The sequence below is a fragment of the Rana temporaria genome, chromosome 9, assembly GCF_905171775.1.
Source record: "Rana temporaria chromosome 9, aRanTem1.1, whole genome shotgun sequence".
NCBI classification, from domain to species: domain Eukaryota; kingdom Metazoa; phylum Chordata; class Amphibia; order Anura; family Ranidae; genus Rana; species Rana temporaria.
Window position 1 is genome coordinate 14,148,299 of NC_053497.1, and position 16,183 is coordinate 14,164,481.

The following is a 16,183-nucleotide window of genomic DNA, read 5'->3' on the forward strand; positions in this document are numbered from 1 at the left end:
CAGGTGGTGAGGAGGAGTTGTATTGGCAGGCAGTGAGGAGGAGTAGTATTGACAGGCGGTGAGGAGGAGTTGTATTGACAGGCGGCGAGAAGGGGTTGTATTAACAGGCGGTGAGGAGGAGTTGTATTGACAGGCGGTGAGGAGGAGTAGTATTGACAGGCGGTGAGGAGGAGTTGTACTGACAGGTGGTGAGGAGGAGTTGTATTGATAGGCGGTGAGGAGGAGTTGTACTGACAAGCGGTGAGGAGGAGTTGTATTGACAGGCGGTGAGGAGGAGTAGTATTGACAGGCGATGAGGAGGAGTTGTATTGACAGGCGGTGAGAAGGGGTTGTATTGACAGGCGGTGAGGAGGAGTTGTATTGACAGGCGGTGAGGAGGAGTTGTATTGACAGGCGGTGAGGAGGAGTAGTATTGACGGGTGGTGAGGAGGAGTTGTATTGACAGGCGGTGAGGAGGAGTTGTATTGACAGGCTGTGAGGAGGAGTTGTATTGGCAGGCGGTGAGGAGGAGTAGTATTGACAGGCGGTGAGGAGGAGTAGTATTGACAGGCGGTGAGAAGGGGTTGTATTGACAGGCGGTGAGGAGGAGTAGTATTGACAGGCGGTGAGGAGGAGTAGTATTGACAGGCGGTGAGGAGGAGTAGTATTGACAGGCGGTGAGGAGGAGTAGTATTGACAGGCGGTGAGAAGGGGTTGTATTGACAGGCGGTGAGGAGGAGTTGTATTGACAGGCGATGAGGAGGAGTTGTATTGACAGGCGGTGAGGAGGAGTTGTATTGACAGGCGATGAGGAGGAGTTGTATTGACAGGCTGTGAGGAGGAGTTGTATTGACAGGCGGTGAGAAGGAGTATTGACAGGTTAGGTGGTGAGGAGGCCCCCATGCCGCCTTTCATATGCTCTATAAAGAGCGATCCGAATGCGATTCCTCTCACTGTTGCGACTGTGGGACAGGAAGTGAAGGGAAATCTCCTCAATGGGGACACAGATGGCAAACAAAGTTAAAGTCTTATGTTATCCTATTGAAAGTTCCTTCACTTCTACTCTACAGCTGACGCTCAGGCAAAAATATAAACACACATATGGAAGTTGTTTTATTTAGAAAATTATTTGTAATCCTGGTCATTACTGAGCTTTACACAACGACAGCCCAATCACATCAACACGGAGCCTAGCAACGCCAAAGCCCCGCCCACCACACAGCGGCGGCCATTTTGTCGGAGCTCCGTTACCTGCTGTAATAGCCCGGAGCGCCGCGGACACCATAGAAGGGGGCGGGCTCGGCCTCTAGCGAGCGGAACGCTGTTGACAATGTAACCGGATGAGGTGACGAAACGTGTGGGCGTGGCTCCGGAGGCTGCCAAGCTTGCTGTTGCTGGTTGGCCGGGCTCGGTCACATGCTTTCTTCTTAGAGAGTGAGGTAAGCAGAGAATGTATATAATGACATATAGCGATGTGATATGATATATATCGGGGTCTGGGGGAGGGGTATGGCTGGGAAGGAGTGATGGACATATCAGGACCACCTCTGAGCCCCTCCATACTGTCTATGTGACCGGCTCAATATGCCCACCCAGGACAGGGGCTGGGCTCAGTGTTGGGTGGAGTGAGGGCAGTTTGGAGCCCCTGTTAGGTTGTTAATGCCCTCTGGGACCCCAGGAGAGAGATTTCTGCTCACTTCCTGTCCTGGTGACAACAGTCCCATCAGACAGGAAGTGGGGGAGGTCTGTATTGGAGACACCAATGGCCGGGGGGGGGGGGGGGTGGTAGTGGGTGCGTTGTTGCTGAGTGTGTGGTCCTACAGGGGGCGCTCTGTATTTTGCCCCCCCCCAAAGAGGTTCCTATAAGGAAAGGAGCGTCACCCAGAAAATGCCCGTCCTGAGGAGTGCGATTTGTTGGTGGTTTAAAGGCGGCGGTGTGTCTGTGGGGCGTCCGAGGGGCTCATAGAGCGATTTATTGTGGGTGGAATGTTCTTTTATATTTCGCATATGGATGAAAATGGGTAAAAAAAAAAAAAAGCATAATAATAATAATAATAATAATAATTATTATTACTATTTATAATAATATTATTATTATTATTTGCTTTTATTATTATTATTATTATTATTATTTGCTTTTATTATTATTAATGCAATGGTCTTGCATTGAAGTCAGTTGGGGGGGGGGGGGGGTGGTTGTTCTTGCATTGAATAATAATAATAATTATTATTACTATTTATTATAATAATAATAATAATATTATTATTATTATTATTATTATTAATAACAACAATATATATTTTTTTTAAATCTAGCAATGAAATATGTTTTTTCATTTTTTTTTTTCCTTTTCTATATTTTTATATGCTGTATTTTCCTCTATAAATGAGGGGGGGGGAAATCTAGGTGTGTGTATATTAATTTTTGATATATATATATACACATATACTGTATATAATAATTTTATTTCTTGTATGGATAAAAATTGATTTATAGAATATTATAAAAACAAATCTATTTCTATTTTTATTACATAGAGATATATTAGATATATTAGTGGTGCACCGAAATGAAAATTCTGCACTAAAAATTCAGGATGCAAAAACCAGAACTGGAATGGACAGTTTAAAAAAAAAGAAAGAAAAAAGTCTTAAAGATTTAACCACTTCCCCACCGCGCCATAGACAAAAGACGTCTACAGCGCGGTGGAGTTATTCTGGGAGGACGTCCCTGGGACGTCCTCCCAGAATGCTTCACTCGCTCGCCCCCTGCGGCGCGCTCCCGGAATCATCTAGAAGACCCGGCGCATCACAGATCGCGGTAAATCGCCGCTGATAGCGGCGGTTTACCACGTGATCGCTCCGTCAAATGACAGAGCGATCACTTGTAAACAAACCGGCGTCATGTCATGACGCCGGTTCCTCCCTCTCCTCTCTGTACCGATCGGTACAGTGTGAGAGGAGAGGGGGGAGAGCGGGTGGCAGCAGCAGCTGCTGTGGGATGGATCTGTGACAAATGCAGTCACAGATCCAGCCGTCCATCCCTGCGCAATACTCTGCAATAAAATCAATACTCTGCATTTAACCCCCCATACTCTGCAATACTTCCATACCCCCCATACTCTGCAATAACCCCCCCCCCCATACTCTGCAATAACCCCCCCCCATACTCTGCAATAACCCCCCCCATACTCTGCAATAACCCCCCCCATATGCTGCAATAACCCCCCCCATATGCTGCAATAACCCCCCCATACGCTGCAATAACCCCCCCATATGCTGCAATAACCCCCCCCATATGCTGCAATAACCCCCCCCATATGCTGCAATAACCCCCCCCATACGCTGCAATAACCCCCCCCCCCCCATACGCTGCAATAACCCCCCCCCCATACGCTGCAATAACCCCCCCCATACGCTGCAATAACCCCCCCATACGCTGCAATAACCCCCCCATACTCTGCAATAACCCCCCCCCCATACTCTGCAATAACCCCCCCCCCATACTCTGCAATAACCCCCCCATACTCTGCAATAACCCCCCATATGCTGCAATAACCCCCCCCCCCCCATACGCTGCAATAACCCCCCCATACTCTGCAATAACCCCCCCATACACTGCAATAACCCCCCCATACTCTGCAATAACCCCCCCATACTCTGCAGCAACCCCCCCATACTCTGCAGCAACCCCCCCATACTCTGCAGCAACCCCCCCATACTCTGTGCAATAACCCCCCCCATACTCTGCAGCAACCCCCCCATACTCTGCAATAACCCCCCCATACTCTGCAATAACCCCCCCATACTCTGCAATACCGCCAATACTCTGCAATACCCGCTAATATGACAGAAACAAGATTTTTTTTTTTTTTACAGAATTGTCAGTGTTTTTTCTTTTTTAGCGCAAAAAATAAAAACCGCAGAGGCGATCAAATACCACCAAAAGAAAGCTCTATTTGTGGGTAAAAAAGGACAACAATTTCAGATGGGTACAATGTTGTATGACAGAGTAATTGTCATTCAAATTGTGAGAGCACCGAAAGCTGAAAATTGGTCTGGTTAGGAAGGGGGTTTAAGTGCCCAGTGGTCAAGAGTTTAATTAATATGGCTGGTGTTTTGGCATTGAAGTCAATGGGCCTCAATTTTGTCTTGAAGTCCATGGGGGTGTTCTTGCATTGAAGTCAATGGCAGGGTTTTTTGCATTGAAGTCAGTGGGGGGGGGGGGGGGTTGTTCTTGCATTGAAGTCAGTGGGGGGGGGGTTGTTCTTGCATTGAAGTCAGTGGGGGGGGGCGGGGGTTGTTCTTGCATTGAAGTCAGTGGGGGGGGCGGGGGTTGTTCTTGCATTGAAGTCAGTGGGGGGGGGGGGGGGTTGTTCTTGCATTGAAGTCAATGGGCCGTGATTTGGCATTGAAGTCAGTGGGATGCTGAATGCCATTATTGACACTTTTTTTATATCGGCAAAACGCTGATAACCGTATTTTCACCCGATAATTCACTTCCTGTTTGGTGAAACCATTGTCACCGGGACAGGAAGTGAGGGGAGATATTATCTAATGGAGCCACAGAGAACAGTAAAGGCCCAGCAGGTGTCCCATTGGGGAGATCTACCGTCACTTCCCGTCCTGCTGGCCCAACAGGAAGTGAGGGGGAGGTCCCATCTTAGGCAGTTGTCACCGGAAAGTGTTCCCAATGGAAGATTTGTTCATCTTCCACTCAAAACATTGGATTTTCCCTTCAGTGATGATGATGGTGATGAGAAGGAATCTCCCCAGCAGGGACACAGACAGGGGGTGTAACCCTTCTTCTTCTTCTTCTCCATCCAGAACTGAAGGATCCACTTTATCAGATTGTTGTCATTGTGGCTTTTCTATCTCTTCTTCCATGTACTTCTCTGATGTGTCACATTTAATGTTCCTCTGTTGTCACATTTCTGTACATTTTTAGGTCCCGGCGAGGAATACAAACGATGACATCATCAGAAGATTGAAGCTGTGGAACGTTCCAGCCAGGTACACTTTATAAGACGATCGCAAAACATTTCTTTCATCTGTATACAGATTATCTACTTAAAGGGGGAATACGCGCCATCTGAGCACCACAAACCAAAGACGCGAACCGCTTCTTGCATGCACTATAGCCGAATGACGGCTACAGAACGGGCTTACTTTGCCGGGAGGGGTGTACATGGACGTCCTCCCGTGATCATGCTGCCTGCACACCCAGTGATCGCCGAGTCCTTCGGACTTAACTGATCACAGATCAGGGTAAAGGGCCAATCACAGCGGTCCTTCACCACGTGATCAGCTGTCAGCCAATGAGAGCTGATCACAGGATGTAAACGCAAGTCTGTTATCCGCTTTTCTTTTCTCGCGCTGACCACCTGAGGAGAGAAGCAGAGAGATGATAACTGGCTTGTGTTAACGGGACATCGGCACTGATAATCAGGCAGCACTGATTGGCACCACACCATCAGTGCCCATCAATGCCGTCTATCAGTTAAATGAGTATTTTTTTCTCCTGCCATGGCGGGCCAGTGCCCGCCAGGGAAGGAGAAAAATATACTCATTTACAAAAATCTTGTAACTTTTTTTTTTTCAAAATTTTCGGTATTTTTTCAGCAAATGAAAAAAATAAAAAAACAGTAGCGATTAAATATCCCCAGAGAAAGCTCTGTCTCAAAAAAACAAACAAAAAAAAAACAATTAAAAAAAAAATGATAAAAATGTTGGAGGGCACTGGCGGGGCGGCACTGGCAGCGTGCAACTGATACTGGCAGGCGACACTGGGGTGGCACTGGTGGGGCAGCACTGATTGGCAGGACTGATGGGCACAGATAGGGAGGAACTGACAGGCATCGCTGATGGGCACTGGCACAACAGTTGGGCACAAGCGGGCATCACTGGTGGGCACTGGCAGGCATTTCTGATGGGGCTTCACTGATAATCAATGCATCCCTCCTGTCAGGGGAGTCTCTTATCTGCTCTCCTCACATCCTGTCAGCGTGAATAGATAAATGCTGGAACTGCCACTTCCTGTTTACACTGTGGTCAGCTTTGATTGGTCACAGCTGATCACATGGTAAATTGCCTCCGTCATAGGCTCTTTACTGTGATCAGAGTTGCAGTGTTTCCAGGAGACGCACAACGCCACAGATCACCGCGCACAAGCTGCATGTTGTGAAGGACGTCCGATGATGAAACCCCCACCTGGCCGTCATTCTACTATAGGCCGGGTGGGAAGGTGTTAATGCATAAAATGTATTCAGATCAAAAACCTTCTGCTTCTACTTTTTTTAAAAGAATGAAAATGACTTTTTGGATCCACGAATGAGTTAAGTGAGGGGGAGACACACGAGTAAGACGGAGGAGGAGTAATGTGATTCAGGATCACTGATATCGTCCTGTGACCCCTCCTGATTGGTGGACGGGGAGGACGATCTCTCTTCTTGTGAAGTTGTGTCAGCGTTTTCAGATGAAGCAGGAAACGTCTTTTCCTTCCTCTGGTCTTGTAATAAGTGGAGAGTGATGATAGATTTATTTTTTTCTAAAGAAAAAGAAGAAGGAACTTCAATATGGACAATATATAAGATGTACAAATGTATTCCCAACAATCATCCTGTGCAGGCTTGTGGCTTTCAGGTCTCCATACAATTCCTCTGTCGTGTACATGGAAGTCTGTGTCCTCTGGTAGAAACATTCAGACCTCAATGTGCGTTTACTGAGGTCAGTGCGCCATTCCCGGCAAGTGTCCGATGTGAAGAGATGCACGGCGTCCCCCGGAGGTTTTCACGTAAAGCCCAGACTCTCTGTGAAGGGTCTCCTATGGCTTTCCATGAATCTCCTGTCCAGGCAATCTCATTTATAACAATAGGGCAGGGGGTGTCCAAACTTTTTTCAAAGAGGGCCAGATTTGATCAAGTGAACATGCGCGAGGGCCCACCATTTTGCCTGAAACCATAAAAATTTGGTCTAAGTGTGTTCGTTCGAGCTCTGAGGCCCCGTACACACGAGAGGATCGATCCGCTGAAATTTATCCGCGGACCGGTTTCAGCGGATAGATCCCCTGGTGTGTACAACCCAGCGGATATTTATCCGCAGATTTTTTTCGGGCCGATGGATTTCCAGCGGATCAAAATTTCTTAGCATGCTAAGAAATCTATCCGCTGGAATCCAGTCCAGCGGATTGATCCCCTGGTCTGTACAGACACAGCGGATCAATCCGTCCGATTCCATCCCTCGCATGCGTGGAAGTCCTTATATTACAGCGTCGCGCACGTCGCCGCGGAGGGAATTCCGCGCGGATTTTGATCTCATGGTTAGTACAACCATGAGATCAAAATCCGCCAGAGGATTTATCCGCGGAAACGGACCTCCGGACCGTTTCCGCGGATCGATCCTCTCGTGTGTACTAGGCCTAATACACGGCCCAACAAGAATTCTCTTGACTTTGTGGCTGTGTGTGGTGAAGAGATGAGCTTGGCCATATTATTTGGATATACCGTATTTATTGGCGTATAACACGCACCTTCACTTTAAGAGGAAAGTTTCAGGATTTTTTATTTGTCATTTTAAATAAAGAACTGTGAAGCAAAATAAGGGTTAGTGCCCATCTGTAGCCTCACAGGTGCCCATCTGCGGATCCACCATTGCCATGAATGTATCCTCACCATTGCCGGGAATGCACCCATCATTGCCGGGAATGCACCCATCATTGCCAGGAATGCACCCACCATTGCCAGGAATGCACCCACCATTGCCAGGAATGCACCCACCATTGCCAGGAATGCCACACCATTGTGGCCCCGGCGCTGGGAGATCGTCAGGGGCCACAAAAGATATATAAGTCCAAACAACCAGGCGGGCCATTCAAAACCGTAACACGGGCTGCGATTGGCCATGCCTGCAAAAGGGACTTCATTCACACGCTTATGCGACTTGTCATGCGACTTTGGACACATAGCGGGTTGATTTACTAAAACTGGAGAGTACAAGATCTTGGTGCAGCTGTGCTTTAACCAATCGGCTTCTAACTTTAGCTTGTTCAATTAACTTTAACAATAAGACCCCTTTTTACACTGAGCCGCCCATAGTGTCAGCGGAAAAACGCTGTGCATTTAACCCCCGCTAGCGGCCGAGAAAGGGCTGAAGCAGCGCATTGCCAGCAGTATAGCCAAAGTGCCCATTGATTTCAATGGACAGGAGCGGTATACACACCGCTCTTTCACCGCTCCAAAAATGCGGCTAGCAGGACTTTTTTTTTTTTTTTTACCGTCTTTAGATAGATTTTTTACTCCAAAAGCATTTTATTAAAATAAAATTAATAAAAAAATAAAGTGTTTTTTTTTTTTAATCATTGATTTATATCCACCCTGATATCCACAGACAGGCAGGGCTGGTCTGGAGAGTCTGTGTGTGTGTCCTCTCCCCTGTGTCCTCTCCCCTGTGTGACAATAGATGTGAGCCTAAATGTCGTTTTGTGTTTGTTGGCCAACAATTCTTTGCCGTTTTGTATGCAAGACAAGTTCCTGGCCAACGCCGTTCGGACAAAAGTCCTACGCTTTGTCCGATGAAAATCCGATCGTGTGTACAGGCCTTAAAGCGTTGTAAAGGTTTTTTTCTTTTTTTTTTCTAAATGGGTTCCTTTAACCACTTAAGCCCCGGACCAATATGCTGCTAAATGCCCAGGGGCGTTTTTACAATTCTGCACTGCGTCGCTTTAACAGACAATTGCGCGGTCGTGCGACGTGGCTCCCAAACAAAATTTGCGTCCTTTTCTTCCCACAAAAAGAGCTTTCTTTTGATGCTATTTGATTGCCTCTGCGATTTTTTATTTTTTGCGCTATAAACAAAAATAGAGCGACATTTTTGAAAAAAAGACAATATTTTTTTACTTTTTGTTATAAGAAAAATTGAATAAACTAAATTTTAGTCAAACATTTAGGCCAAAATTTATTCAGCCACATGTCTTTAGTAAAAAAAAATCGCAATAAAAAAAAAAGTAGCTTCCTAGCGGCAACAGAAAAAAATGATCGCTTAGTGACACTGGCAATAGGGGGTGAAAGGGTTAACTAGGGCGGTGATCAAGGGGTTAAAACTTTATTAGGGGGGGTACGGGGCTACACTGGTCCTAACACTAACTGCCTGTCACAGTAACTGTCACACTGACACTAAATGCAGTGATCAGTACCTATATGATCACTGCTATTAGTGACAGTGTGATAGGCACATTAACCCCTTGCGATCACCCCCCTATGTGTACTGGTGTCAGTGTAGTGTTGGTGCGACTTACTGTGACTCTTCTCTCATCTCGGCGGTTTGAAAATACTGCTGAGAGGAGAGCTGCATCACTTCCTCTGCCTATGTTTACATTTTACAGGCAGAGGAAGTGACACGGCGGCGGCTCACAGGATTGGCTGGGAGCGATCACGAGGGGGCGGACAGAAACGAACAGCCGCCCCCTCAAGACGGATCGCTCCCGGAGGTAAGCCGCACGCAGCGGAGGGGGTCCCGATCTGACCCCCGACCCGCTAGAAGGCAGGGACGTATATATACGCCCATCTGCCTGTACGTGCCATTCTGTGGACGTATATAGGCGTGCGGCGGGCGTTAAGTTAGTGCATTGTTGGTTCACTTACCTTTTCTTTCCATTTCCCTTCTAAATGTTTTTTTTTTCTGAAGTGCTGCGAGACGGCACAAGATAAAATTTTTTCTGAATCGGTCACCTGGGCTAAAATCTTAATTTCTTTTGTTAACTTTATCACATCCAGTAACTAATGCAAAGGTAATGCTAATAATGGAATAGTTTTGCATTCTGTTGTAAACCTGTTTTTTTATCTTAATGCGTCCTATGCATTAAGGTGAAAAAACACCTTGCAGTGTCAGGGCCCCCAGCCCCCCGTTTTACTTACCTGAGCCCCGAATTTCCGTATGCGCGATCCCGCCATTGCTCTCTCCACAGGTTCTCGGGTCATAGATTGATGGCAGCGCAGCCATTGGCTCCTGCTGCTGTCAATCAAATCCAATGATACGGGGGGGCGGGGCCGAGTCATGCTGGACACGGGAGAACACCCGCAAGGTAACCCCCTTGGGAGAGAGCTTCCCAGAGGGGGGTTAGCTGATGTGGGGAGGAGCCAAGAGCCGCCATGGGACCCCAGAAGAGGATGTTCGGGGCCACTTTGTGCAAAACAAACTGTACAGTTGAGGCAAGTATGAGAGACGTGTGTGTGTGGTGTGTTTTTTTTTTTTTTTTTTTTTTTTTTTATCGCACCTATAGTATAATTTTTAAAGTGAACCTGAACTCAAAACGTGATGTTAAAGCGGAGCTCCACCCTAAAACTCCCGCTGATCGGAACCTTCCCCCCCTCCGGTGTCACATTTGACACCTTTCAGGGGGGTGCAGATACCTGTCTAAAGACAGGTATTTGCACCCACTTCCAGCCACACAGTCTCGGCCAGACTGCGGGCATGACGTCACCCCCCCGTTGTGTTCTGGGAACACTCGGCTCCCAGTCCACAGCGGGAGCCAATCAGCAGGCTTAGCACGACTCACACATGCGCCGTAGAAAACTGGGCAGTGAAGCCGGAGCGCTTCACTTCCTGGTTCCCTCACCGAGGATGGCGAGGGGGGGGGGGGCAGCAGAGTCCTACGTAGAGGTCGACCGATATATCGGCCGATATTTGGCCGTTTTTTATCCAAATTAGGCCGATATTTTACATGGCCACTAGCATTGCCGCGGCTCCGGAGCTAGGCCGAAGCCGCGGCCTTTCCTGATGCTGTGACCACGGCGGCAATCTGCGGATTGCCGCCGTGGTCACAGCATCAGGAAAGGCCGCGGCTTCGGCCTAGCTCCGGAGCCGCGGCCATCTTGGTACACCCAGCGCGGCGGCCCTCCTCTCTGTTTACACCCACAGAGGAGGAGGGGCCTGCACTCTTGGGACACACACCACTCTCTGGTGTCTGTACTACGGGGGCAGGGGGGGGGGTGTCTATACTGGAGGGAGAGGGGGTCTGACACCATTTTCTTTTTTTTTTTTTTTTTTTTTTGCACCAGTGCCACCTGCCGGTACCAATTAGTGCCACTTGCCATCCAGTGCCATCTGCCAGTGCCAATACCAGTGCCACCTGCCAGTACCAATTAGTGCCGCTTGCCATCCAGTGCCATCTGCCAGTGCCAATACCAGTGCCACCATCCAGTGCCAATTAGTGCCACCTTCCATAGAGTGCCATCTGCCAATGCCACCTGCCAGTGCCAATACCAGTGCCCCCATCCAGTGACACCTTACAAGGCTTTAATATTAACATATCTCATATCAGAGTAGAAAAGTTTGATCCAATCACGCTTGCTCGTCGACAGGTTTCACTAGAAATTAGCTTCCTCAGGACAATACTGGGTAGGTACTGGTATATTTTGAAAAACGGAGACAAAAGATTGTGTATAAGTATTACATATAGTATATATTTGTATAAGCACAACAGTGATTATTTCACTGTATATCAAAGAAAGACACACAAACACCACACAGAACGTATACACGGACACACACATGCTTGCCTGGTAGGTCTGTGTCCAAGGATAGGGGAGACGCCACAAAACTGGACAAACATTGAAAAGTCTATAGTTTCGAGTATAGTACAATGATACAAGGGCATGAAAGATTGTTTATGATGAACCCAGGAAATAAGGTGCCACTATGGAGCCAGGTTCAGACATGTATATCTGGAAAAAGCAGAAAATGATATGGATAATATTTCCCAAACATTAAAAGGGAGTCGTGTGCATATACAGTGGCACCTTGGTTTATGAGTAACGTGGTTATAAACACTTTACAACCACTTTATGCTACAGGTAAGCCTATATTAACCACTTGACAACCGCGCCTATTCTGGCACTTCTCTCCTTCATGTAAAAATCACTTTTTTTTTTTTTTGCTAGAAAATTAATCAGAACCCCCAAACATTATATATGTTTTTTTTTGTTTTTTTTTAGCAGACACCCTAGGGAATAAAATGGCGGTCATTGCTACTTTTTCCCGCACAGTATTTGCGCAATCATTTTTCAAACGCCTTTTTTTTTTTAGGGAAAAAAAAAAACATTCATGAATTAAAAAATAACAAAACAGTAAAGTTAGCCCAATTTTTTGGGATAATGTGAAAGATGATGTTACGCCGAGTGAATAGATACCTGACAAGTCACGCTTTAAAATTGCGCACACTCATGGAATAGCGCCAAACTTTGGTACTTAAAAATCTCCATAGGCGACGCAATACATTTTTTTTTACAGGTTACTATTTTCGAGTTGCAGAGAAGGTCTAGTGCTAGAATTGTTGCACACGCTCTAACGCACGCGACGATACCTCACATGTGGGGTTTGAACTGCGTTTACATATGTGGGCGGGACTTGCATGCGTGTTCGCTTCTGCGCGCGAGCTACCAGGGACAGGGGCGTTTAAAAAAAAAATTAAAACATTTTCTTTTTTTTATCACTTTTATTCCTATTACAAGGAATGTAAACATCCCTTGTAATAGGAATCACTGTGACAGGTCCTCTTTATGGAGAGAGGCGGGGTCAGTAAGACCTCACATCTCTCCTCCAGGCTTACAAGCACGAGATTGTGAAAAAAAATTAACGTCGTGCCCGGGCCTCCAACAGTCATCTCTATGCTTCCCAGCCAACGCCGGACGATTTTGCTCTCCGGGCCCCTGATGGCACGGGAGAGCCCGGAGAAGCATCGGATGGCGGCAGGAGGGGGGGTTGTCCCCTCCCGCTGCCTATAAGAACGATCAAGCGGCAGGACTGCTTCTTCTTCTTTTTTTTTTTTTTTTTTTTTTTTTTTTTTTAGAATCCTGACTGAGTGTCTCGCAAAATGAGCAGAATTCAAGCTAATGGGATGTGCAGTACCGCATTTGGCCAGAGATGTGGGGGCGCCGATGACACTCAAAACGGTTCAGAGCCATTCGGAAATACTCAAATTCTCTGTTTCTGAGATCAGCCGAGCTGTCCCCAAGTATTTCTGAGGCTCTCCAGCACCCCCCCCCCCCCCCCTCCTGGCCACATGCGGTATTGCATGCCATAGAAGTCAATGCGGAACGAATTATGTTAGTTTCCATTGACTTCTATGGGAAAACTTGATTTGATATGCGAGTGCTTTGGATTATAAGCATTCTCCTGGAACGGATTATACTCGTAATCCAAGGTTCCGCTGTATATGGTCCACTCAGGATCGAACGATGCTAGAAGTAGTTTTTATTTACTATATAGTAGTAACTATACCAATTGCGTATCAGAGAGCAGGATTCAAGCCCGTGATGGAAATGTATACTTCCATACACTGTGGCATAACCCATCGGCCAAGGAAGATGTCTGGAAATATAGATATGTATTTTCCTCTCATGTGTGCCCTCAAAGTCCACAGATTTTTTTGAGTTTCTCAATCTATATACCGTATATACTCGAGTATAAGGCGAGTTTTTCAGCACATTTTTTGGTGCTGAAAATGCCCCCCTCGTCTTATACTCGAGTCACCTTTTTGCGCCTGATCTCTCAGATTTTGGGGACCCGGTACCAACTGGCCGTAGGTCCCCTGGACCCCAAAGTTGGCACACATATAGCCCCACTCTTCCTCTACAAGTGTGCAAAGTTTGTTGGCCGGGCAGCACAGATTTTTTTCAAAGCTGGGCACCCCTTCTATATACTCCCATGTTAAACGTAAATCTAGTCATGGGCACAGTGGGGCATGCACATGGGCACAGTGGGGCATGCACATGGGCACAGTGGGGCATGGGCACAGTGGGGCATGCACATGGGCACAGTGGGGCATGCACATGGACACAGTGAGGCATGGGCACAGTGGGGCATGCACATGGGCACAGTGGGGCATGCACATGGACACAGTGAGGCATGGGCACAGTGGGGCATGCACATGGGCACAGTGGGGCATGCACATGGACACAGTGAGGCATGGGCACAGTGGGGCATGCACATGGGCACAGTGGGGCATGCACATGGGCGCAGTGGGGCATGCACATGGACACAGTGAGGCATGGGCACAGTGGGGCATGCACATGGGCACAGTGGGGCATGCACATGGACACAGTGAGGCATGGGCACAGTTGGGCATGCACATGGGCACAGTGGCGCATGCACATGGACACCCTAGGCTTACACTCGAGTCAATAAGTTTTCCCATTTTTTGGTGGTAAAATTAGGTGCCTCGGCTTATATTCGGGTCGGCTTATACTCGAGTGTGTGTGTGTGTGTGTGTGTGTGTGTGTGTGTGTGTATATATATATATATATATATATAATAATTTTGGATGTTGGCATGGTGAAGGTCCTCTTCTTATGGTAAGTTAATAATGGAGATCAGCTGAGGGGAAGCGCGGGGAATACCGGTGACTTTTTTTGGATACGGTCTCCAGAATTCAATGCCAAGCTGTAAACATTCCACACCCTCCTTCTATCTCAATGTCTTTATTATACGAGTGTGAGTTTCCTGTGTGCCTCTCGGAATGCTCTCAAGCAGGGATACAGATGTATATGACAATGAGTGGACTTTGTTCATCTACAGCAGGTGTACATTCATGTTTTTCTGTTCCTACATTTTTATAGTAAAAAAAAAAAAGTTGACTCGTCTTCTTCAAGGCTGTGCTTGTTTTGTAGATTGCCAGCTCTGTGGGTCAATTTTGGGGTACGATTAGAATGGATAACAAGGGCTTCTCCCGGGCCAGCCTCAACAGTTTCCAGAGCAGCACCAGTGATGAAGACATGGTGGAGATTACAGAAGGATCCCTCGATTTTAACTTATCCGATGATGTCCCACCGATCGATCGAGAGCTGTCTCAAGGTAAGGAATGCTGCACAATGTATAAGGTAATGGTAAACAATGTGTGTGCTTTTCTGGTGAAGGAACTCTTCTGTCTAGTTTATTTTTTCTGCTGCTTGCATCAGAGCTGAGATCTCTTGAGAGGAGTACTGAGGAAGGTGCTGTGATTCTGAATGCTGTTCCTGAAGCCTTGGACGCTCTCTTGAATTTTTAAGGGTACTGTGATTTTTTCAGGAAGCCATAGGGCAGGGTTCGACAAAATCCGGGCGCCCGGTCGCAATTGCGGCAAGAAATAGCAACCTGGCACCCGGGGAGCTTAGGCCAGCAGAAGGCCGCAGAAGGCCGCAAAGCCACGGCCTCAATTACCAGCCAGGGAGGTGAGGGCGCACAGAGACACATGATACCCCATCCTGTGTCTCTGTGCTCCCCCACCGTGCCAGCCGGTAATTGAGGTCTAGCCTTTGCGGCCTTCTGCAGGCCTAAACTAATCGGGGCACCCAGGCGCAATTGCGACAAGAAATAGCAACCTGGCACCCGGGGAAGCTTAGGCCAGCAGAAGGCCGCAAAGCCGCGGCCTCAATTACCAGCCAGGGAGGTGGGGGCGCACAGAGACGCAGGATACCCCATCCTGTGTCTCTGTGCTCCCCCACCGTGCCAGCCGGTAATTGAGGTTGTGGCTTTGCGGCCTTCTGCAGGCCTTAACTAATCGGGGCACCCAGGCGCAATTGCGACAAATAGCAACCTGGCACCCGGGGAAGCTTAGGCCAGCAGAAGGCCGCAAAGCTGCGGCCTCAATTACCAGCCGGGGAGGTGGGGGCGCACAGAGACACAGGATACCCCATCCTGTATCTCTGTGCCCCCCCAGCCGTGCCAGCCGGTAATTGAAGCCGCGGCTTTGCGGCCTTCTGCAGGCCTAAGCTTCCTTCTGTGATCTGGCGCCATCTTGTGGTGGCCGTTGGCATGACAAGTAAACCTAATTCTAATGTGTTTTTTTACTGCCATCTCCTTCCCTCTAATTAAAGCCCCCAAACATTATATATATTTTTTATTCTAACACCCTAGAGAATAAAATGGCGGTTGTTGCAATACTTTCTGTCACATTTGCGCAGCGATCTTACAAGCACTTTTTTGGAGAAAAAATACACTTTTTTTATTTAAACAATAAGACAACAGTAAAGTTAGCCCATTTTTATTTTTTTTATATTGTGAAAGATAATGTTACGCCAAGTAAATTGATACCCAACATGTCACGCTTCAAAATTGCGTCCGCTCGTGGAATGGCGACAAACTTTTACCCTTTAAAATCTCCATAGGCGACGTTTAAAAAATTCTACAGGTTGCATGTTTTCAGTTACAGAGGAGGTCTAGGGCTAGAATT

The 16,183-nt window shown here is 47.4% G+C and overlaps 1 protein-coding gene across 2 annotated transcripts in view; it reads left to right on the forward strand.

Moving 5' to 3' along the window:
• Positions 1–1,310: 1,310 nt before the first annotated feature.
• The window catches only part of CLCN5 (chloride voltage-gated channel 5), an 84,558-nt gene continuing 69,685 nt past the window's right edge, over positions 1,311–16,183 (forward strand). The window contains exons 1-4 of one of the 2 annotated variants that reach the window (XM_040322833.1): positions 1,311–1,418; positions 4,928–4,992; positions 11,680–11,683; positions 14,643–14,826. In XM_040322833.1, coding sequence (XP_040178767.1) covers positions 14,682–14,826 — 145 coding nt within the window. In that variant the 5' untranslated portion in view covers positions 1,311–1,418; positions 4,928–4,992; positions 11,680–11,683; positions 14,643–14,681. The remainder of the gene's footprint in view (positions 1,419–4,927; positions 4,993–11,679; positions 11,684–14,642; positions 14,827–16,183) is intronic. The other variant, XM_040322834.1, reaches the window with a different exon arrangement.